The sequence below is a fragment of the Podarcis pityusensis genome (genome assembly GCF_964106645.2).
Source record: "Podarcis pityusensis genome assembly, chromosome: 15".
Classification (NCBI taxonomy): Eukaryota; Metazoa; Chordata; class Lepidosauria; order Squamata; family Lacertidae; genus Podarcis; species Podarcis pityusensis.
In genome coordinates this window covers 33,623,308-33,645,122 of record NC_138040.1, presented here as the reverse complement: position 1 = coordinate 33,645,122, position 21,815 = coordinate 33,623,308, and the positions used below count along the sequence as shown (strand labels likewise).

Genomic DNA, 21,815 nt, shown 5'->3' with positions numbered 1-21,815 from the left:
CAGCTCTGCCGGATTTCAGACAGCAGACATTGCCAACCTTACCTGGACATGCTGGGGACTTAACCAGACAGACGTTCTGTCACTAAGCTACGACCCTTCTCCTCTTCCCATGGGTGTGAGAAGAGGGAAGGGGCATGTTCCACTTTCCCCTGGGGTATGTGTGTGTGTGCTTTCTCTCTTTCACTCCCCTTACCCCAATAGAAACAAGCTGTGGGGTGGCTGGTGTCCTTTCCAAACAAGCCAAGTCTCCGCTGCCAGCCAGCCATCCATCTCCCTCTGCCAAAAGCAGCCATGTCATTTCCTAAGCAGAATTTCTCTTTGATTTACTGACCACAAGCCCATTTATCACTGGCTGCAGTGGAGAAGGGAGTGGGGGGGGGGACTGCACTCCCAGCGGGAGGATAAATTGCAAAAGTGTTACTTCCCTGAACAAATCAACCCTGGGCTTTTTCCACAGCCCAGTTCCCTGGCACCAGCCTCTCAAGGTGCCTTTCAGTTGCAGAAAGCTCCAACAAAAAAACACACCATCCTTGCTTTGCCACACCATGAGCAAAAGAGGCACAGTGTGTGTGCGTGTGTCCCTCCCTCCTTCCCACTGCAGAATCTGGCTCAGGGTCTTGCGCAGATGGGCACTCTGCCACCCACCCTTGGTCCCCAATCGAGAGCAGCCAAAAGCGCATGCCACTTCCTGCTTTTAGAAGCCCTGCGACAGATGCATTCTTCCCTAAGCCAAGGGAGTCTCTATGGTAGGGTTGCCATATTCTGGGGATGAAACACACACACACACACACACACACCACCATGGGGCACCCCCCCTACTATCCCTCATGTCCCTCGCTCGCCCCCTCCCTGCTGCTAACCCCTTCCTCACCTGCATGCTCCCTGCTTCTTCTCTAACCTTTGCTGTCTTTGGCCCCCTGCTCATGATGGGAGGCTGAGCGGCCCCAGGGACATCGTGCAGTTGCCAGGACCGGTGTGGGGCCTTGTGTGAACCCAAAAAGGCTGTGCAAGGCCTGGCAGCTGCCAGAAACAACGCCAAGCCTAGTGTGACCTCCGTCAAGCTGCTCCAGGCCACCCAGTCTGCTCTTCCTGTTTAGGGGCACAGCACCTTCTGAGCATGCATGGGCCCCAATTTTTTTTTAAAAAAAACCCAAAACACAAGAATAAAAAGCCCCCAAACCCGGACCTTTAATCCAAAAGGCAAAAATCCACTCAGATAGGGGGCTGCCCCCCCCAAACAGGACATGTCCAGGAAATCCTGGACGTATGGTAACCCTATCTATGGGGAAATAAATCCAGCCGGAATTCCTGTTGCAGGCTGCCTAATAAGTAGCACAGGGGAAAAGAGGGTGCCTGCTAAGATTTCTCCCCAGCAGGCTCACCCCACTTCCCAGTAACTTCTGCACCCTTTCATTTCATGAGGGCACTGAATAGGCTGAAGGTTGCCCATCTGCAACCTGGAAATCTTTCGCCACAGTAGGCAACAAGGCAGTCACAGCTTCTTCTGTCCATTCAGTTCACAGTCTGTCCTCCTCACTCATCTGCTGTGTGTCTGGGACGTTTAAAGGATTACATCAGAGTGCTTGGGTTGAGATATAGCAACACCGGTCTATGGCAGAGAGTGATTTTTTTGAGCCATTATATTTAGTATGTTATAAAAACTGTGGATGGCAAACTTCATCTTAAAAGAAGCATCCAACCAGGAGGAAATAGCGTCTTCTAAGGCAAAATTATTATTATTATTATTATTATTATTATTATTATTATTATTAGCCTTCCACTTATGTCCCAAGGTTTTGAACACAATATAATAAAAACAGCTTTAAAAGTTACAAAATAGTTCCAAAAATAGTAGAATATGATGGGGTTTTTTTTAAAAAATGAAAATGTCTCCTATGACATATGCATCTGCCATCTAAAAACACAGAGGATATTATTCTGGTTTCAAAACTATTGCTTTTACATAGATGGACATTTGATTGATAGAATCGTTGGCTTGTTGCAATCATACGTGGGAAATGGAAAGGGGTGTTGGGCAATGTGGCAAATCTACCACCCCTTTCAGAGTCAGCCATTTTGCATTGGCCAAAGTGGGAGGTCTGTAGGGTGGTGGTGGGGGACCTAGTATTTATCCTCCAGCAATGGATTTACAGAAATGTTCCTCCCTTCAATGGGTCCAGGTGTATAATACTTATGCCACTTGTAATCTAATGTAGGAGGGAAACTCAATCCTGGCGTTTCTTGATTTGAGGAATGGAATTGAAGCAGCTCCAGTATCCATTTGAGGGTCCACCATAAGCAGTAGAGCTTAAACCATGGAGTCCTCTGTGGATGTAGTGAGGGGTCTCTACATTGGAGGTGCCCTCCCCACTGGTAAGTGTTCTCCACTGGTGGGGAAGGACCTCTATGCATTCCTAACTCCCTCCAACCAGAGGATGTGAGTCCTACAGCAGTTCCACCCAGCCACAATCATAAAGCACACTTATACCAGGAAGTAAGCCCCACAACAGGACTTAATTTTGAGTAAACATGCAGAAGATGGCACCGTAAAAGTCACACGATTTATCAATTAAATTGTGTTCCCAATTGTGTCGTGCCTCTAATTGTTAACAGTTCACAGAGGGTTACTAGGCTTGGCAGCTTTTCTGCTGGCCCTGTTCCTGGGCCTTGAACATGCCCAAATGAAGCCAGTGGTACTTTCTCCATCATTTTATCTCCATGCCTACGGGGGGGGGGGGGGAGCTCCACCTGCTAAAATGCTGGGCTGCTGATAAAGGCAGAAGAACAGGGAGTTGGAATCAAAGAGGTGGCCATCCCCTCCAATTCAGAGGTGGAAACCCAAGTTTAAATGCATCAGCAGCAGGTCTTCCTGGTACAAGATTTGGGCACTGTTGAAATCTCTTTTGCTAGACAGCAGCGGAAGCAGTGCCAGTTGATCCTTGTTCTCTGCAAAGTCTTCTCAAAGCCCCAGTGCAGCTTGCTGTGCTCATGGTAAATTGAGCACCATTTATGGACAAGTGACCCTGAGTGACTGGGCAGGCTGTCGTTGTTTGCGCTGGGCCAAAACCCAAGGCAGTTTGGCTGCTCTGCTGCCTTTCATCAGCATCCGCCATCTGACAGGAACTGGCTTGACCCCCTACTTCCATTGCACATTTTTTCTCCCTCCTGCCAGACGGCTGAAGTACCGTATTTTTTGCTCTATAGGACGCACCTTTTCCCCTCCAAAAATTAAGGGGAAATGTGTGTGCATCCTATAGAGCAAATGCAGGCTGCGCAGCTAAGCCCAAAGCCAGAACAGGGAGATGGAGCACTGCACAGTGCTCTGTCTCACTGTTCTAGCTTGGGGTTAGCTGCACAAAGCCTCCGCAGGGCAGCGGGGTGCCTTCTCGCTGCTCCCCGACCTGGTCTTTGGGGCTGGCGGTGGGGGAAAGCAGCGGGAGTTCCCTCTGGGCTCCGGAGGCTTCGGGTGAACGCACTGTGAACTCACAGAACGCACCTTGTTTTAGAGGGGGAGAACAAGAAATAAAAATTTTTTTGCCTGTTCTCCCCCTCCTATGGTCCGGTACGTCCTGTGGTGCATCCTATAGAGCGAAAAATACGGTAATTTCAGGTTGTTTAGCCTATCTGGAGAGCTAGAGTGCTTGATATTCAGGCAGGGTTCTACATACACCCTTGGGCTCGTGTCGGTGGGCCCTTGGAGGCTTACTTGGTAGAAGCATCCAACAGCAGGTGGCTTGTCATCAGCGGCAGGTGGCTGCCATTTTGAATTCCCCACAATGCTCCTGGTGTTGCCCTAGTCCAGAGCATTGTGGGAAATTTAAAGCAGTGGCTCCAGCTGCTCAGCAAAGCGGCCCCCCGGGGTACGCACTGCCATGGTGGAGGGCCCTGCCACCACACTGAGGCTCTGACAATTGTCCAAAGATGTCTTGTACTGATGGCAGGGCTGAGAGTCAGCCCACAGGTTGGGGCAATACAGTCATACCTCGGGTTGAATACGCTTCAGGTTGAGCGCTTTTGGGTTGCGCTCCGCAGAGACCTGGAAGTAACGGAGTGTGTTACTTTCGGGTTTTGCCACTTGCGCATGCGCAGACGCTCAAATGACATCATGCACATGTGCGGAAGTGGTGAATCGTGACCCACACATGCACAGATGTGGGTTGCATTCGCTTCAGGATGCGAACGGGGCTCCGGAATGGATCCCGTTCGCATCCTGAGGTTCCACTGTATTGACTTGATCTTGTAAAACCTATGGACTGAAAACAAATATGCATACCATCCATGTCTTAGATAAAGTATGAGGAACTTCAGGCCTGGGGGACAACTGTGACCCCCACCCCAAGCTCTCAGTCTGGCCCTTGGGTCTCTTCCTCAGGCCACACCCCTCATTGACTCTGCTTTGCACCTCAACCATTCTTTCTTGTCTGGAATGTGTTCTTGAACCCTGATGATGCTTCTTGCTTACCTTTATGGAGGATAGAGGAAGGTGTGTGAGAATGTGTGTAGAAAGCAGACAATAGTACAAAGGTGAAATGTAGAATCATAGAATTGTAGAGTCAGAACGGTCATCTAGTCCAACCCTCTGCAATGCAGGAATTTCGACCAAAGTATCCATGGCAGATGGCCATCTAAGGTTTAAGATTGCTTAGTTAAGGAATGGCAACAAATTAAATTAGAAAGTGTAGAGCATGGGTAGGCAAACTAAGGCCCAGGGGCTGGATCCGGCCCAATCACCTTCTAAATCTGGCCAGTGAACGGTCCGGGAATCAGTGTGTTTTTACATGAGTAGAATGTGTCCTTTTATTTAAAATGCATCTCTGGTTTATTTGTGGGGCCTGCCTGGTGTTTTTACATGAGTAGAATGTGTCCTTTTATTTAAAACGAATCTCTGGGTTATTTGTGGGGCATAGGAATTTCTTCAAATTTTTTTTTTCAAAATATAGTCTGGCCCACCACAAGGTCTGAGGGACAGTGGACTGGCCCCCTGCTGAAAAAGTTTGCTTGCTTCTGGCATAGAAGGATTCCCCCTGGAAAGGCACATAGCTTTGTCAATTCCAGATGGTGGCCACTTCAGTTAGTTAAGATAGAACACAGAGTGCTCACGCAGTGTTCACACCCCAAGAAGGCAGGTTGCTCCAATTTCCTATTGAGCTTATCTGCATAGAACTGGCTTTTCAAAGGTGGCTGAGATAGGCAAGCTACCTGCCTTGCACAAAGAAGCTTTGCACAGGATGAGATGCTTTGCACCAGAGGAACGAAAGGAAAGAGAACTCAGAGATCCAGGTTAACAAACAGCTTTATTGGTCATTTTACAAAAGGATTCATTAGCTACCAAAGAAACACCTGCTGTCCTCTGCCATGTGGCCAGCAGGACTGAGTACCTGGGCAATATCCGAGCATGTGCTTGGTGGGATGGGCTGCTCTCATTGCCCACCCTTAGCAGGATGGCGGAAGGCAAAGCCCCTTCCCCGCTGCCTCCTCCCATCCCCTCTCCCATCGGACCCAAACCCTCCAGTTGCAGAAATGCCAATGTTTCCAAAAGCAGGCCCTCCGGGGCCCGAGACTCGACTGTCCCTTTTGCCACGATTTATAAATACAGCTTCCTTGGCTCCCAGGGACTGCCAACCTCCAGGGAACAAACTTATTTACAAAGGGGCCAGGTCATGCGGCTTCTTTAGAGGGATCATAAATTAGAAGCACAGAAACACCCCCCCGCTTCCCGGCCCAAAGTCTGCGGCTGCCAATTCCTTCGAAGGCCTCGCTTTCCCCCCCGCTGACTTCCATCTGGTTTCATCTCTTTTCCTGAAAGCAGAAAGAGAGGGGTGGTGGTATCAGCAAGATCTGCCTCTGCTCTTCATTTGCCTTTCATCCTTCCCTTAGGACAGTGTTTTTCAAGCTTGGGTTTCCAGCTGCTGTTGGACTACAGCTCCCATTATCGCTGACCACTGGTCTTGCTCACTAGGGATGATGGGAGCTGTAGTTCAACAACAGCTGGAAACCCAAGCTTGAGAAAGACTGCCGTAGGTCATAAAACACAAGAAGAGCCTGCTGGATCCAGCCAATGGCTCATCTAGACCCATAGCTGTCAACTTTCCCCCCTTTTTAAGGGAAATTCCCTTATTCTGAATAGGATTCCTCGCAAGAAAAGCGAAAAGTTGACAGCTAGGTCTAGACCATCATCCTGTTTTCACAGTGTCCAACCTGATGCCTGTGGGCAGGGGTGTAGTGTGAGGGGGCCCAGAGAGACTGTAACCCTGGGTGCACGACTTGGGGTGGCGCAAACCAGGCACCCCCATGCAGGGATCCCTGTCCCACCCTACCTGCCGCTACCTGTCAGTTTGCATTTCTTAGTGCAGAAAGTATTGATCTGATATGTAGAGATCTTTCCTATTCTACTTAATTCAAGAAGGTTCTGGGAGCTTCTCTGTGTGAAAGAAACAAGCAGAAGGTTCACGATGTTTGGGTCATTCCTTCAGAGAAGCTGAGTACCGCTGGCTTCAATTGGTTCTCTTATCTCTTCTGTCAAGGTCATGCTGACCATAATAGTAAGGCCAGAAGGAGCCTGGTTTCACTCTTTCTATCTCTCTATCCTTCTGGTGTGGTGTTCTGTATCTAGTATGCTTAGTGTTAAGGTTTAATTATATTGTAAGTTTAAGTTAAGTCTGCTGCAACTGGATTTCTTATGGACAGGGCCAATCCTGAATGTATTGGATTTGTGACCATTATGCTCATTTGCCTTCAGCAGCTGTAAAGCTCTGCTGGATGAAATATTAATTGCCTCTGGTCTATTTTTTGGGAATCCTGCAACGTGTTTAAGTTTTTACTCTGTTAACTATACATTGGAGTTCTACTCAGCCTAGCCTGGTCTTGTTACCACGTCATCCCTGGGGCCCTTGCTGAATGGCCGCCCTGCGTCGGGGTTGATGCACCCACCAAGGGCTGAGTTGGTCAGCCAGTCTCCACCCTGTATGGGTAAGTGGGCAGACAGGTAGCGCAGTGCAGCCCTGTGGACCCTCTCTGCCCTGCGCCCACCCAGCGGCATCAGCAGCGAAGGCTGGGCTGGCACGGTGGGTTTTCTTCACCCTCTGTGCCCTGCTTCTGGGCACTGGCAAATGATGCAATGCCTCTGCCTACAGGAAGCCCTAGCAGGGCTCTCCCCTCCTGCAGTTACCAGAAACTGCTACTCAGAAGCATTACTAGCTACAACCATGGAGGAAGGACATAGCCATCATGTGGCTAGTAGCCACAGACAGACAATTTGATTCAGGGCAAAGCTAACTGTCTTTTAAAGACATCCATGCTGGTGTCCATCACTGTCTTTGGGGGTCTCGGCACCTGGGCTGGTGCCAGGCCAGTGTCAACCCATCTCCCAGAACTGGCACCCTCCACCAGGCCAGGTGCCTTAACGCAAAAGATTATTTTTAAAACACGCAAAGGATGTGCTGCTAAATCACCTCGCTGCGATCCCCTGTTGTCCGGCTGCGTCCTGACCCATGACCTCTAGATCCTGTTGACCCCTTGGAGGAAGAACTTCCTGTTGTGGAGCAGTTACTTGACACCTGGCTTCTAGAGAGAAAGCTGGGCTTGCTGTACGGGATGATTTCCTCCTCTGCCAGCACACACACAGAGGGAGAGAGTAGAAACAACAACAGCAAAAGCAGGTGGTTAGTCTTGCAAGCTCTGGCTTCACCCAGACTTGGCTGCCATTTTGCACTCAGCACAGCCTGTGCATTGACAGAAGGGCAGGCAGGTTAAAAGAGGCAGCTTTTGTTTCTGTTCAAAATAACAGCGATCTTACAATAGAAAGGGAGGATTTTATGTCAGGCCGGGTGTCAGAAGCAGGTCAGCAATAACTCACAAGGTGTCAGTGAAGTTAACTCTTTATTCAAGGAAACAAAACAGCTCAGGGCTAGTGAGCACAGCAACCCTTCCCAGTAGGTCTTGCCCTGATGAGGGAGTTGTGAGGACTGAAGGCCCCTGCCTTCCCATAGCTGACTAAGCCTCCTCCCCCTGCCCCGGGTCCTTCCCAAGCAATCTGAGACTCAGTCAATGCGTCTGTCCCCGCCCTCTTCATACCTCTTCTGGTCCTGGGAGACCAGGGAGGAGGGAAGGGGAATTGGTCACAGCAAGAAAGGAAGTAGCCTTCCTGATCTCTGCCTCTGGGTCTCCCTCCTCTCCAGCCTCTGAATCAGGACTGCTCTCTGCCCCAGCCACTTCCTGCTCACAAAACCCTGCTACTGCTTCTGAGCCCTTCTCCCAAGTGTCTCCTTCCTCTCCCTCTGACCACTCACTGCCATCCCACCACCAACCCCCTGGCTCTGAGCCTTCTTCCCTTGGGGGTTCCCCAGTTGGCGCCTCCCACTGCTTCTCTGCATCTAGCCAGACCATAACACTTTATCGAGGCAGAAATTCAACCTAGAGTACAGGAAGCCAGGGAAGCCATTATTACTGGGGTTGGCATTACCATCCCGGTGCTGGTGGTAGTGCTGTCCTGCCACTGTGCGATGGGCGGCTCTCCGCTCCAGGGCCGAGGAAGCGTTCAAGTTCTTCTCCAGAGAGGAAGGGTCACAGTCCAGTCGCAGGGCGCCGTCTGGAGCAGCGGTGCTGAGGTCTTCGGCGGGAGGTGGCAAGGGCGGCGGCGGGAGGTCTGCGAGCAGAACCAAGGGGGAAGCACTGTCAGTCTCCACCTTCCCCAAGATTTCCATAGGCACCTGTTGCATGTATTTAAGCTGTACCTTCACAGCCGTAAGAACGGCACCCATTTCTTAAAGACAGGAAATCTGAGAGTCTTACAATGCTGAATCACAACCAGGAGTATTTGTTTTATAATTTTTAAAAAATCAATTTATTTTAAGCAACTGAAGCAATACTCCCTTCTGGATTCAGGTAGGTAGCTGTGTTGATCTGACGCAGTAGAAATATATATATAAAATAAAAAAATTGTCCAGTAGCACCTTAGAGACCAACTAAGTTTGTTCTTGGTATGAGTTTCCGTGTGCATGCACATGAAAATTCATTCCAAGAACAAACATAGTTGGTCTCTAAGGTGCTACTGGACTATACACACACACACACACACACACACACACACACACACATACACACATATATCAAATATTCCCTTCTGTTTGTCTCATACTACAGAGAAAGATGGGAAACAACTCTAAAAATCTATGGAAATAGAGAGGAAATTAAGAGGAAGGAAGGAACCCTAGAAGGATGGAAGAATTGGGCAGCCTCAGGAGCCAGGGCACAGCCACACCTACCTCCCTGCTTCTTCTCTCGACGGTAGTGGCTGGACTTGGATTTCTTCTTGCTTTTTGCTTTCTGTCCTGGAGGGAGAGGCATGTCTGCTAGGCTGGGGTGAAGTTTGCCTGTCGGTAAAAGCCCAATACCAGAGTGAGACTCTTCAGTCAGCGACCTGGTCTGTCCCACCCAGCCTCAGCCCTGCAACATGTGTTCCTGTGGCTCCTAAGGAAGCTCAGAACCATTTCCTGCTAAAAGCAGAAGGGGGCATGACTTAATCGTTCCTTATATTTCTGTCCTACCCTTCCTCCAAGGAGCTCATGGCATGGTTCCAGTCCCTCCCATTTCATCTTCACAGCAACCCTGTGAAGCAGGTCAGGCTTAGAGATGGCCAACCCCTGTGAGCTTCATGGCTAAGAGGGGACAGGAACCCGTGTCCTCTTCAGTCTTGCTCTCCACTTGGAGAAGAAGGGATTTCTTATTAAAGAAGGGATGAGGAACTCCCATCATCCCAGATCAATGGCCATATTGGTTGGGGCTGATGGGAGCTGGAGTCCCACAACATCTAAAGGCCTGCGGGTTCCTCATCCCTGTCTTAAAGGAATAAAATGCAAGGGCAATCAGCTCCAGAGATGTTTTGACTATCCCAGCTGCAGTGAATTGGTGCCGAGGGAAAGCCTCTCAAACCTGGCACTGCAAGGCCACGGACTCTCTGGTCAGAGACATCAAGGAGGTGGCCAATCCCTCCATTTCCCTGTGCCTAATACACCACATTGCCCCTCAGAAGAGGGTTGAAGAAGATGCACCCACCTATTCCCGGAGAGTCAACGTTCTCTGCACTGTGCGCCGGCGTCTGGCTCAGGTTGCGCCGATGACCTTGCCTGGGAGTGATGCCTTCGGGTCCCTCTTCAGGCACGTTGAGATTTGGGTTGGACTGGGTCAAAGGAGGACTCGAGGCTTTGGGCAATGGCCCCGAGCCGTTGGGTAACCGCCTTGAACGCAGAAAGCAACACATTAAGCTGAGAGGACAAGCCCCAGTGGGAGCAGATAAGAGGTGGGGAGACCAGAATTCTGCATCATGGCCCCCATTCTGCACCAACAAAAGCTGAATTTTGGTTATCTGAATGATGTCATACACACTCCCACCATGAGGACCAGAAACCTCCTTTCTTGTTTTTACAAGGCTGAGGTTGTTAAGGATGCCAAATTCTCTGCTCAGTACAAAATTGCACAGTAGGATCTAAGAGTACATGCTGCCCTGGCTTATGTTTCCCACTTCTGTGCTCTAATACCATCCATTCTACAACTTCTCTCTGTTTATATCATCTTCCTGATCAAATGTGTGTGCCCAGGAAGGACAATTAGGCTCCGATATGCACTTTACTCTGCAAGGTGTGGATTGGAACAGTTTGTATTGGAACTGACAAAGAACAAATTCCCCCAAGCACCCCAGTTTTTCCAAGTCCCTGGGTGAATCATACCTGGGCAGGTGTGGGATCTCAAAGTGATGCAGCCTGGGGATATCTTCAGACGCTCTCATCTCCTCCCGGGGTGAGGGGGTCAGCGTGGCTGTGGACTGCTGGCCATAGGAATTTGCAGGAGAGGAGGCTTCTCCACGAGGCGGTGGCGGAGGACATTCCTCTTCCTGGATGTTCTCCATCAGGTAGGTCCTTTCTGGCAGGGGTGGGCACCACTCCTCCACCTCTGAACTACAAAAAGTGAGTGAGCTAGACATTTTGGGCTGCGACATGCTGCGCTACCAATCCCTGAAATCATCCTAAGGAGAACAAGGCTCCATAACATCTAGAGGGGGCATCTAAACCATGGGCGTGGAAGCTTTTTTCCAATCTTGGAGCCAGTGACACTAAAGCAAAATGGAAGTTTGTTTGTTCGTTCATTCATTCATTCATTCATTCACCATTCATTCATTGTTTTTGCCCAAGTTGCTCAGAGGTACATTGTTCCTTCTCACCTCACTTTTTACTTTCATAATAACCCTTGGGAATTAGGTTAGGCTGAGCAAATGACTAGGCTGAGCTTGGCCAATGAGCTTCATGCCTAAATGAGGGTTTGAATCCAGACTTCCCCATCCTAGTTTGATGCACTAACTCGGGAATGGGGAACCTGTAACCCTCCAGATCTTGTTGGATCACAACTTCCATTGTCCTTGATTATTGGCCAATGCGTCTGGGATTGGATTCTAAGGTCTCCCTTCAATGAAGTCAGCAATTGCATTGAAACATCTGTCTGGAACCTAAGTCCAAAAACATCTGGAGGAACCCAGGTTCCCCACCTACCCCTACTCTAACTAAAACACCACACTGGCTGTGAGCCAATATGGTGTTGTGGTTAAGAAAAAAGGAGTGGGTGGTGCTGTGGTCTAAATCACTAAGCCTCTTGATTAGAATCCCCATGATGGGGTGAGCTCCCTTTGCTCTGTCCCAGCTCCTGTCAACCTAGCAGTTCAAGAGCATATCAGTGCAAGTAGATAAATAGGTACCACTGCAGCAGGAAGGTAAATGGCGTTTCCATGCGCTCTGGAACTCGTCATGATATCACATCGCACCAGAAGCAGTTTAGTCATGCTGGCCACATGACCCGGAAAGCTGTCTGTGGACAAATGCCAGCTCCCTCGGCCTCAAAGCGAGATGAGCGCTGCAACCCTAGAGTCGCCTTTGACTAGACTTAACCCTCCACCTAGTGGTTAAGAGTGTTGGACTAAGACCTGGGAGACCAGAGTTCACATCCCCACTCAGTGATGAAGCTTACTGGGTGACCTTGAACCAGTCACAGTCTCTCAGTCTACCCTGCCTCCCAAGGTTTTTGCAAGGATAAGACGGGAAAGGGAGGAATCATGTATGCAACTTTGAGCTCCTTGAAGGAAAGGTTGGATATATATATATGTTAAATATGCTCTGATTGACTTGCTCCAGTTACTAACCTGGCATCCTAGACCAGCTGCAGTTTCCAAACACTCTTCAAAGGCAGCAGTTTACAGCAGAGCGCATTAGAGCACATTATAGGAATGTGCTGGCCCGATACCAGTTGGAGCTCCAACTAATTGTGAACATGTTTCCCAGATCAAAACCAGTTCCATTTCCAAGGGAAACATGGCAGTGAAAGGACGTGGTCTCTTCTGCCCTTCTTTTGTTGCTTACCTGACTTCTAGCTCCTCGTCTTCCTCCTCCTCCACATACTGGCTCAGTTCACTGGCAGATGGAGGTGGGGGAAGCACTTCTGTCCAGTTGAGGGATGGTGTTTTCACTGGTTTCCCCATGGACTTCTGTTTCCCAGGCTTAGCAACTACTGAAGAGAAACAGAGCTCAGAGACAGGACCCTCCGGCACAGCAGAGGATGAAATTGCTTTATTTAACAAAAAAACTCCAACAACTCTCTAGCAGTAGAATGCCATGCACATTTACTCTACAAATATCTACATTGGCTCCAGGTACATTTCCAAGCACAATTCAAAGTGTTGGTGCTGACCTTTCAAGCCCTAAACGGCCTCGGCCCAGTATACCTGAACGAGCGTCTCCACCTTCATCGTTCAGTCCAAACACTGAGGTCCAGCTCCGAGGACCTTGTGGTGGTTTCCTCCCTGAGATAAGTGAGGTTACAGGGAACCAGGCAGAGGGCCTTCTCAGTGGTGGTGCTTGCCCTGTTGGATGCCCTCCCATCAGATGTCAAGGAAATAAACAACTATCTGATTTTTAGAAGACATCTGAAGGCAGCCCTGTTTAGGGAAGTTTTTAATGTCTGATGTTTTATCATGTTTTTAATATTCTGTTGGAAGCCACCCAGCGTGGCTGGGGAAACCCAGCCAGATGTGCGGGGTATAAATAATAAATTATTGTTGTTATTATTATTATTCAGAAGCAAGTCCCCAATGACACTAAAAGCTCATTTTCTTGTTGCTGTCAGATGAGCCTTGCCAACTCGGGGGATGCTAGTGACTTAGCTAGGATAAAAGGCTTTAGGCAGAACCTTAGTACCCTGGACCTAAGCTGTTCAGGGCTTTGTAAATTAATTCATCCCTGTCAACCTGATCTCTCTCCGTGATCTTTTCCCATTAACTAATTTCCGAGCTAAATATTGTTGGGGCGTTTCCTGTTTCGCTCGAGCTGCGTTGCAACATGCTATGCATGTTAACAACGCCCTATCATTAACCACGGTGATAAAATCACCATCGGACTTTCCATACACTAGAAGATTCTTCTGCAAGATGCACCAAGGCGTTCCATTTCTAGGCAGGTGACACCAATGGAACTTGAAAACATAATTCCCAGGGAGATGAGAAGAGCGCCCAGTTTCTCGTATGCTTAAGGTCCTTACCACTCTCAGCTCTGCCCCGTTCGGGTTGGGCATACTGGATGCTGGGCAGCCCAGGTTGGCCGTTCCACTGGCTCTCCTCTTCATCAGGTGAGTGTAGATGTGCTGCCCCGTATGGTACCACAGGCGTGGTGGCATATGGGGTGGTGTGCTGGGAAAAGGCCCCATTGAACGTCCTCATGTCGTCGCTGGCAGGATCGATGGTGCTGTAAATGGGCCCATCGGACACCCCTGTTCCAAACTTCTCCGTCTGAGCAATGTAATTGGAAATCCCAGCATCTGCGAACGAGGGAGACCCATTGTGACCTTGCTTAACCAAACCCTCTGGTTCAGCCACAACAGATTCCATGTGCCTTAATTTGAATGACCTCTGTGATTTGTGGGCTTGGAGAACTACCACTAATCCAGGCTTGTGGGGAGGGGGAAGGAGAACAAGGGATTGACGCCACTGCTGCCCCCCTCCCAATAAACCTTGGCTCCCCTCCCCTCCTACAAGGTCACAACCTGCAAAGCCTGCTTTCGTTGTCTCAACAACTTCCTATTTTGTGCAAACCTAAAGGCTAAGCCTCTCACTGGAGTCTGTTGGCCTTTCCAACCCGATAATGCTCAAATTCCGTATCTGCCAGCCACAAATGTTTCTCTTGGGCTTCTCAGTTCTGGGAATGGGTGAATTTGTCAATTTCAGTTTCAGCCTCAAGTTTCACATTTTTCCAAACTTACATTCCGTTTGTGCCATATCCACATCAGCTTGTGGTTGTTTTTTTAAAAAAAGAAACATTTTGGGGTGAATTTCTCCTGATATATACATGCATTTTGACTGTTGTATCCATTTTTGCAAGCAATCCCCTCCTGCAATGTAGTTTTGCACATTATTTTCTCCGACAGATACATCTTTATATTACTGTTCTTGCAATATTTACTAAATCTGTATACCACCCTTCACCGAAAGATCACACAAAACGCAGCACAAAAATACAAAATGAGAACACAAAATTCACAATAAAACAAGAACAAAAGCTAACCAATAACCTCTCCCCACCCACAAACACACTGAAAAGGCCATAGAATATTCAGACCAAGGCCTGATTACTGAGAAATGGTTTTGCCTGTCCCCTACCGATATGCAATGAAAACACCAGGCAAGCGTTTGGGTTGCAGAAGTGTATCACTAAATTCAGAAGCCTGCAACATTTGGGAGGCTAGCTGTCTTTGCTTAGGATTTCTGAAAATGTGAAGTAGAGGTAGGTTCGCATTCAAATCTGAACCAGGAGGATTTCCCCCACATCCCATGCCGACTCTGCACTGGGCATCTTTCCTTATGGAGATGATGGGGTGGTAAAAGGCTTACCGTTGTAATATCTCTCGGTGGCATTGTGGTTTCCTGTGCAGCAGTTCGCCCCGGGATCCTTTGCCTTCCCGTTCCGCATCAGGTTGGGGGCTGGCCACGAATCTGCCAGCCACGGGTAGCTCGAGGCACTAGTGGCCATGGCTAGCATGCCAGGCCTACTGGAGGAGAGCCATGGAAAGCAGGGTTATTTGGTTGTGCGAGTTAGTAGGTGGTTTGGGTGAGGGCTAACGCCTGATTCTCCCTCTCCCCACCCCCCACCGCCAAAGAGTATATCAAGTGTGTGAGCCATATTCTTTTAGATAATGCAAGTGTGGCCTAGTGGTTAGAGTGCTAGACTAGGAGCTAAAAGGCCAAGGTTCAGATCCCCACTCAGCCATGAAGCCCACGGGGTCTCCCAGTCTAGCCTGCTTCACAGGGTTGCTGGAAGGAGAAAATAGGGAGAGAGAGGACCATGAATGTCACATTGAGCTTGCTGGAGGAAAGGTGGGATATGCATGGAATAATAATTATGAAGTGTATGTTGTGGCAGGTTGCATTCTAGAAGAGGTATCCTATATGTGCGGCATAAAAATTATTATTATTAATGCTTACACTAATAAATACACAAAATCTATTATTGGAGTTGTGTCGGCTTAAGCTATTTTATTTTGTTGTAGTAGTTCTTCTGTTTGCTTGCCATACTTTATAGCTAAGGAAGAAGTAGAGAGTTGCTTTCTTTATGTTGTTCTTAATGTAGTCTTAACACAATAAAAAAAAAATCCTTCCAGTAGTCTTAATATGTAGTCTTAATATGGTTATCGAGTTCTGATGTTCGAACAGGTTTACTTATGCATTTCTGGGCATAAGTAATGGTGGTTATCAAGTTCTTACGTGTTGCTGCTTTGTCATGAATATTCAAAACTCTTTAAGGGATTTACTTACAGGTGTTTAGAGCAGGGTTGGGCAACCTGTGGCCCTCCAGATGTTGTGGGACTCCAACTCTCATCAGCCCCAGCCAGCCTGGCCAATAGTCACAGGTGGCAGGAGTTGGGAGTCCAGCGACATCTGCCATTAAGTCCCTTATCCCTGGTTTGGAGTGATGTTGAAGTTGTGTAATATTTGTAGTATGCAATTCTTTGCGTAACGGATTAATGCAGTTGCATTAGAAGGGGGAGATGGAGCTTCTGAGATGCTGCTTTTGTCACTACTTGCAAAACTGCAGACTGGGAGCACCATTTAAGCTGACCTAGACTGTGCAGACAACATGCACGGAAACCACATGACCTCCCCCAAAGAATCCTGGGAACTGTAGTTTGTTAAGTCAGTGTCGTAACTGGGGTGGGGGTGGGAGGGCTAGCTGGATTTTTGGCCCTGGGTGAAGCCTCCAGAGGGGTGCCATTGAGGCTCTCAGCCTCTGTGTATGTACATAAATGCATGCTGGGGTGTGTGTGTGCCAAACTGGGTCTTTGACGCAGGTAAAATAAAGCTTAGTCTCACCCTTGGTTAAGGGTGGCAGGAAGTGTAGCTCATTGAGGGGCAAACTACAGGTACCATGATTCTTCGGGGAATGCATGTGGTATGTGGCTAAAGTCGATCTGAACATTTAATGCTGTGGTTCTAGTTCATGTGATTTACAGTATTTTTCGCTCCATAAGACGCACTAGTTTTTAGAGGGGGAATGCAAGGGGAAAAAATTCTTTAAAGGAAGCACTGAGCAGAGCCTGTATAATCCCAGGCTCTGCTTAGCGCTCCCTTTCACGAGCCGCGTGGAGCATGTGTGCAGTGCTTGCAGGCTTTTCCCCGAGGAGGGAGAAGGGCAGCTTGTCACTGAGCGATCCTTCTTACGGTTCTGGCTTCTGGGATAGCCGTGCAGCCTGCATTTGCTCCATAAGACGCACACACATTTCCCCTTACTTTTTAGGAGGGAAAAAGTGCATCTTATAGAGCAAAAAATACGGTACGTAGCTCAGATCAACTGGGGACAGGGAGGCCCATATGGCATGAACTTTGACCACCAAGGAGCCGGTATTAGGGAGACGGAGGGAGGGAATCATCAATGCCAAATGGGGGTCTCTGAACTCACCTGCCACTGCCACGCGCCGGCCCATCCGCATGGGGGAAAGAGACTGAAAGAGAGGGGACCACACAAAGTCAAAGACGCTTCCATGAAGAACGAAGGCAAGGGCTGGGTTGGCGGAGCTGGTGGGGAGCAGTGTAATGGGGGGGGGGCGAGGAAAAAAAGCCTTACCTGCTGGCGTGTACGCAAAGGAAGCTGCAAAGAGAAGCAAGCAGAAAGTGAGGTGACTCAGAGCAAGTTGCGTTTGCGGCAGGCAGATGGGGGCAGGGAGCCTAAGGTCGGCAGGTGGAGGATGCGCAGTTCGGTGGCAGAGCACATGCTTTGCATGCAGAATGCCAAGCACTCAAATCCCCAGCATCTCCGGTTATAAGGGATCTTGGGGAGCAGCTGAGGGGAAAGGCGTTCTCTGTCTGAGGTTCTGCAGAGCTGCTGCCAGCCAGAACGGAGGGCAGTGGGATAGATGGGCAAGGAGCCTGACCCTGAGCTGCAGCCTGGGCCTAGGCTCTGACCCCACCTTATGGGTCTACTGTATGAACCAGCTCAAATTTCTGGAGCCTGTTCCCTCTGAACCTGCCCTCTGCCCCCAAAGATCCAACTCCCTCCATGCTGGGAAACCACATGCCTATGTTGGACCAGTAACAAATCCTCAGGGAGTCCTCAGAGAGGGGGAGGTGGCAGTGCCAGGCTCTCCCCAAAGAGGCCCGTCTGGTGCCAATGCAACGCAACTCTGTTTTCATCACCAGGTTAAGATTTCCCTCTACTCCCAAACATTTGATGGTGTTGGATTGGCTGCTTCAGTATAAAATATTATTTGTAATTCAGTCACATGCTGGTATTTTAATAGAATGATGTGGTTTTTAATATAGTTTTGGCCATTTTTTGACCCTTCTCTATGCTTTAAAGTTGTAAATCGTCTAGACACCATTTTGTGATGCACAACACAGGGAATAATAGTAATAATAATAATAATAATAATAATAATAATAATAATGTATTATTACGGTCAAAGACCTGTTCAAGACAACACAGGGAAATGTAGAAACACAGCTCACATAACTCTGCAATTATATAGAACTTCCCAAAGATAAAATGTAAAGAGAAGACATTTATATTCCACCAAGGGTCCATTTCAAAATCATGCACAAGTCCAATACGGAATGTCTCAGCTGCAGAACACACAACTGTGCCTGCATCAGCCTTCACAGGGTGAGCAGAGAGCCTTTTCAAGTTTATGGAGCTGATTTACCTCCTTGTGCATGTGTTTTACCGTTTTATCATTCCAATGTGGGCTGACTGGAGGAAGACATTCGAAACAGAGATTTGCATCCGGTGATCTTGTCGTCGGAATCTGCTTGGGATTTTCACACAGCTGGGGCATTGTGGTTTGAGTGATTGGGAGCAATGCTATAAAACTCCGGTTGATGTGGATAGGGCCCCCCTCCCCCGGTCTGTGGATTATTTTTTAGCAACAAGTATATTTGTAGAAGAGGGACGCGGGTGGCGCTGTGGGTAAAACCTCAGTGCCTAGGACTTGCCGATCGCATGGTCGGCGGTTCGAATCCCCGCGGCGGGGTGAGCTCCCGTCTTTCGGTCCCAGCTCCTGCCCACCTAGCAGTTCGAAAGCACCCCTAAGTGCAAGTAGATAAATAGGTACCGCTTTATAGCGGGAAGGTAAACGGCGTTTCCGTGTGCTGCGCTGGTGCTGGCTTGCCAGAGCAGCTTCATCACGCTGGCCACGTGACCCGGAAGTGTCTCCAGACAGCGCTGGCCCTCGGCCTCTTAAGTTAGATGGGCGCACAACCCTAGAGTCGGACACGACTGGCCCGTACGGGCAGGGGTACCTTTACCTTTTTATTTGTAGAAATTCTTTTCTCTTTATTGAATGAGTGGACATTTGGACGGAACTTTGGTTTTGAGACCTCCCATATTGCCCTTGTACATGATTTTGGTATTGCACACCTTATGTAAAAACAGTATTTAAAGAAACGGGACACTTAGTGGAATATAAATGTCTTCTCTTTACATTTTGTCCTTGGAAAGTTCTATATAATTACATACAAAGTTATGTGAGCCGTGTTACTGTTTTGCATCAGGCTGCTAAGAAATTTAGTAATGATAAGTCTGAGCCAGAAGACTGACCGCCCCTTTAATGTCTTCTGCTCCTCAAGGCTGAGCCTAGGAGGGGTGATCTGGACCTGGAGATGTTGCTGGTTCTTATAGATGCCTTGTGAGCATTTGGTCCAAGTCAAGACAGGACCTTTTATAAGGCAGTTCTTAGGCAGCCAATCCATATCCCCTGGGGAGGAGGCAGAATGCAGCCTTGCCCATCTCACCTGTGTAGTGACTCAGTTCCTTTCTCTTCTTTCTGCGACAGTAGATCCACACACTGAAGCACATGAGGATGACCCAGCAGGCCCCGCCGATGCCGGCGATGAAGGCCGGCTGCTTCACCACATCCGTGATCTGCTCTGCGAGGCTCACGCTGTCCCCGTTGCTCACAGGCACTGTGTCCTGATCCGGCAAGGGCTCTGCAGAACACACAGCAGGCAAAAGGAACCACAGAAGAGAGGAGATGAAAGTAGCTTGAGCTACGTAGGCTGTCCCCAAAAGCGGGAAACCAGGCAGAGGCTCGTGTGACCAAACGCTCCTCTGTTACTAAAAGGCAAAACGTTCCCTACGCATAGAGAGTTAGCATGTCAAAGAAGAACCCCCATCCCTGACTTGCTAGTTTTCTACAAGCAAGGAGATGTTTTGTGTAGATTGGCACCAGCCACTTGGTTTTCGCCTACCTAGCTACCTAGTAGCAAATTGTCACAACTTTGCTTCCCCCCCCCCAATACTTTTTACTGCTTTTTTGTAACAACAAAAAATAAAACAAATACTCTTACATTCAAAAATTTGTCCCTCTTCTTATTTACCCTGCGCCTTATTGTGCCTGGACTTCTTTCCATCCCTTCAACGATTTTCATGTCTCAAATCTTTTCTTACAGTTTCTTATTTACACTCCATCCACATCACAAGATTTACATTAATCCTGCTACAGTTTTTAAATTCTTACAATTACTCCATATATATTCAACAAATTTACTCCAATCCTTTTCGAACTTTGCTTCTAAATTGTCACAACTTTGTAAGGTTCGGTGGTTAGGCATTGGAAAATGTGTTGTGTGTTGGAGGGGAGGTTGTGGCCATCACCTACCCCTCCCCTTGAAAGGTATTCCATTAAAGGAATCCGGTGGTCATGGTTCCTGTCCGAAGCCCACCTGGTGGCTAGGGCCATGGCACGACCCTCCGGTGACTCTAGGGGAGAGCTTCCAGTTGATTTGCATCAACAGGCTCCCCCTACAGGATATTAACCCTTGTGTGACTTCCTGCAGGGCAGGCAGGAGTCAAGTATAGTCGGTTCAGATCCAATGCCTAAGCCAATACTGCTCACAGTATAAAGTTGTGGCCATTTTTAGCCCATTAACCTAAAATACTGGTGTCCATGTGTCTTATTTCATCATAAAGCAGGAGATGGGACCTTGACTCACAACTACAACATCCAGAGATCCTCCTGTTTCTTTCTACTTGCTTTGCATTGCCTTCCCCCATTATCTTGCTCCCATATGAATGCCAGTTAGAAGTAAGTTCTTCTCTATTCCTTCTCAGGAGGGATGGGTGCTGTCAGGGAGAGGCAAACGGGAAAAGATGAAAGGACAGAAACCAGCAGTTATAGAGAGCCTAAAGAGATTATCAGCAGCCTGTCGTCTGACAGTGGGTCTGACGTAGAGGGGGAGGAGGATGAGCCTGGAACAAGTCATTCTGTACACAGAGGAAGTCAGGGGAGGAGTTTCCGCAGACTTGCATGCTGGGTACGGAAAAGGAAGAAGAAAGATTAGAGGCGGCAACTGCGCAACGGGATGGACGCTAATTGAAACGCTGGAGATGTACGTTTGAACTTTGTCAAATAAATCAAATAGTTTGGAACTGGCTGGGAGCCCGGAGTCTTATCTATGCCAGCTGGACAGCATTAAGCCTCTGACAGGTGCATCTGCCAATTCAGGTTAATAATAATAATAATAATAATAATAATAATAATAAAATACTTTTGGCATCCATTTTTGAAACTGCCACGGGTGAGCCTTGGATGGGAGGAATCAATGTTCTCCAACATCAGTTCCATAAATTGGGCACCACTACTAGGAAGTCCTCCTCCCATTATGGTGGCACCACAGATGTGGAAGGAACATGTTTCTGCAGTTGACTTCAGTGAATGGGCATGGCCACGCTGGAAGAGCATTATTATCTTATTATCTCATTTCGACATTTGGGAAGGAGCCTTAAGTACTCACTGATCTGTATGGTCACTGGGGCGCTCCTCACTCCAATGCCTGCGCTGGTGACTGCTGCCACCTCTGTGCGGTAGATCATCCCTGGCACCAGGCCCAGCACGACAGTCGAGTGCACTGTGCCATCCACTGTCTTATTGATGTGGTAACGAGACTCGTTTCCCAGGCACCAAACCTGCCATGGGAGGAGAAGAACTGTTATGGTAAAAAGCTAAAGGTAAAGGACCCCTGGATGGTTAAGTCCAGTCAAAGGGGACTATGGGGTTGCGGCGCTCATCTCGGTTTCAGGCCGAGGGAGCCGGCATTTGTCCACAGACAGCTTTCTGGGTCATGTGGCCAGCAGAACTAAACCGCTTCTGGTGCAACGGAACACTGTGACGGAAACCAGAGCACACGGAAATGCCATTGACCTTCCCGCCGCAGTGATACCTATTTATCTACTTGCACTGGTGTGCTTTCGAACTCCTAGGTTGGCAGGAGCTGGGACAGAGCAACGGGAGCTCACCCT

At 48.6% G+C, this 21,815-nt stretch overlaps 1 protein-coding gene across 5 annotated transcripts in view; it reads right to left on the bottom strand.

The window, feature by feature from the left end:
* Positions 1-5,275: 5,275 nt before the first annotated feature.
* Positions 5,276-21,815, bottom strand: part of ROBO3 (roundabout guidance receptor 3) — a 335,111-nt gene continuing 318,571 nt past the window's right edge. For 2 of the 5 annotated variants that reach the window (XM_080982318.1, XM_080982322.1), the window contains exons 16-28: positions 21,311-21,482; positions 19,310-19,504; positions 17,148-17,171; positions 16,983-17,025; positions 14,921-15,078; positions 13,576-13,851; positions 12,402-12,549; positions 10,725-10,952; positions 10,054-10,235; positions 9,264-9,371; positions 8,462-8,644; positions 7,452-7,606; positions 5,276-5,799 (exon numbers count right to left, since the gene is read on the bottom strand). In XM_080982318.1, the coding sequence (XP_080838444.1) occupies positions 5,788-5,799; positions 7,452-7,606; positions 8,462-8,644; positions 9,264-9,371; positions 10,054-10,235; positions 10,725-10,952; positions 12,402-12,549; positions 13,576-13,851; positions 14,921-15,078; positions 16,983-17,025; positions 17,148-17,171; positions 19,310-19,504; positions 21,311-21,482 (1,884 nt within the window). In that variant the 3' untranslated portion in view covers positions 5,276-5,787. The remainder of the gene's footprint in view (positions 5,800-7,451; positions 7,607-8,461; positions 8,645-9,263; positions 9,372-10,053; positions 10,236-10,724; positions 10,953-12,401; positions 12,550-13,575; positions 13,852-14,920; positions 15,079-16,982; positions 17,026-17,147; positions 17,172-19,309; positions 19,505-21,310; positions 21,483-21,815) is intronic. The other 3 variants (XM_080982319.1, XM_080982320.1, XM_080982321.1) reach the window with 3 other exon arrangements.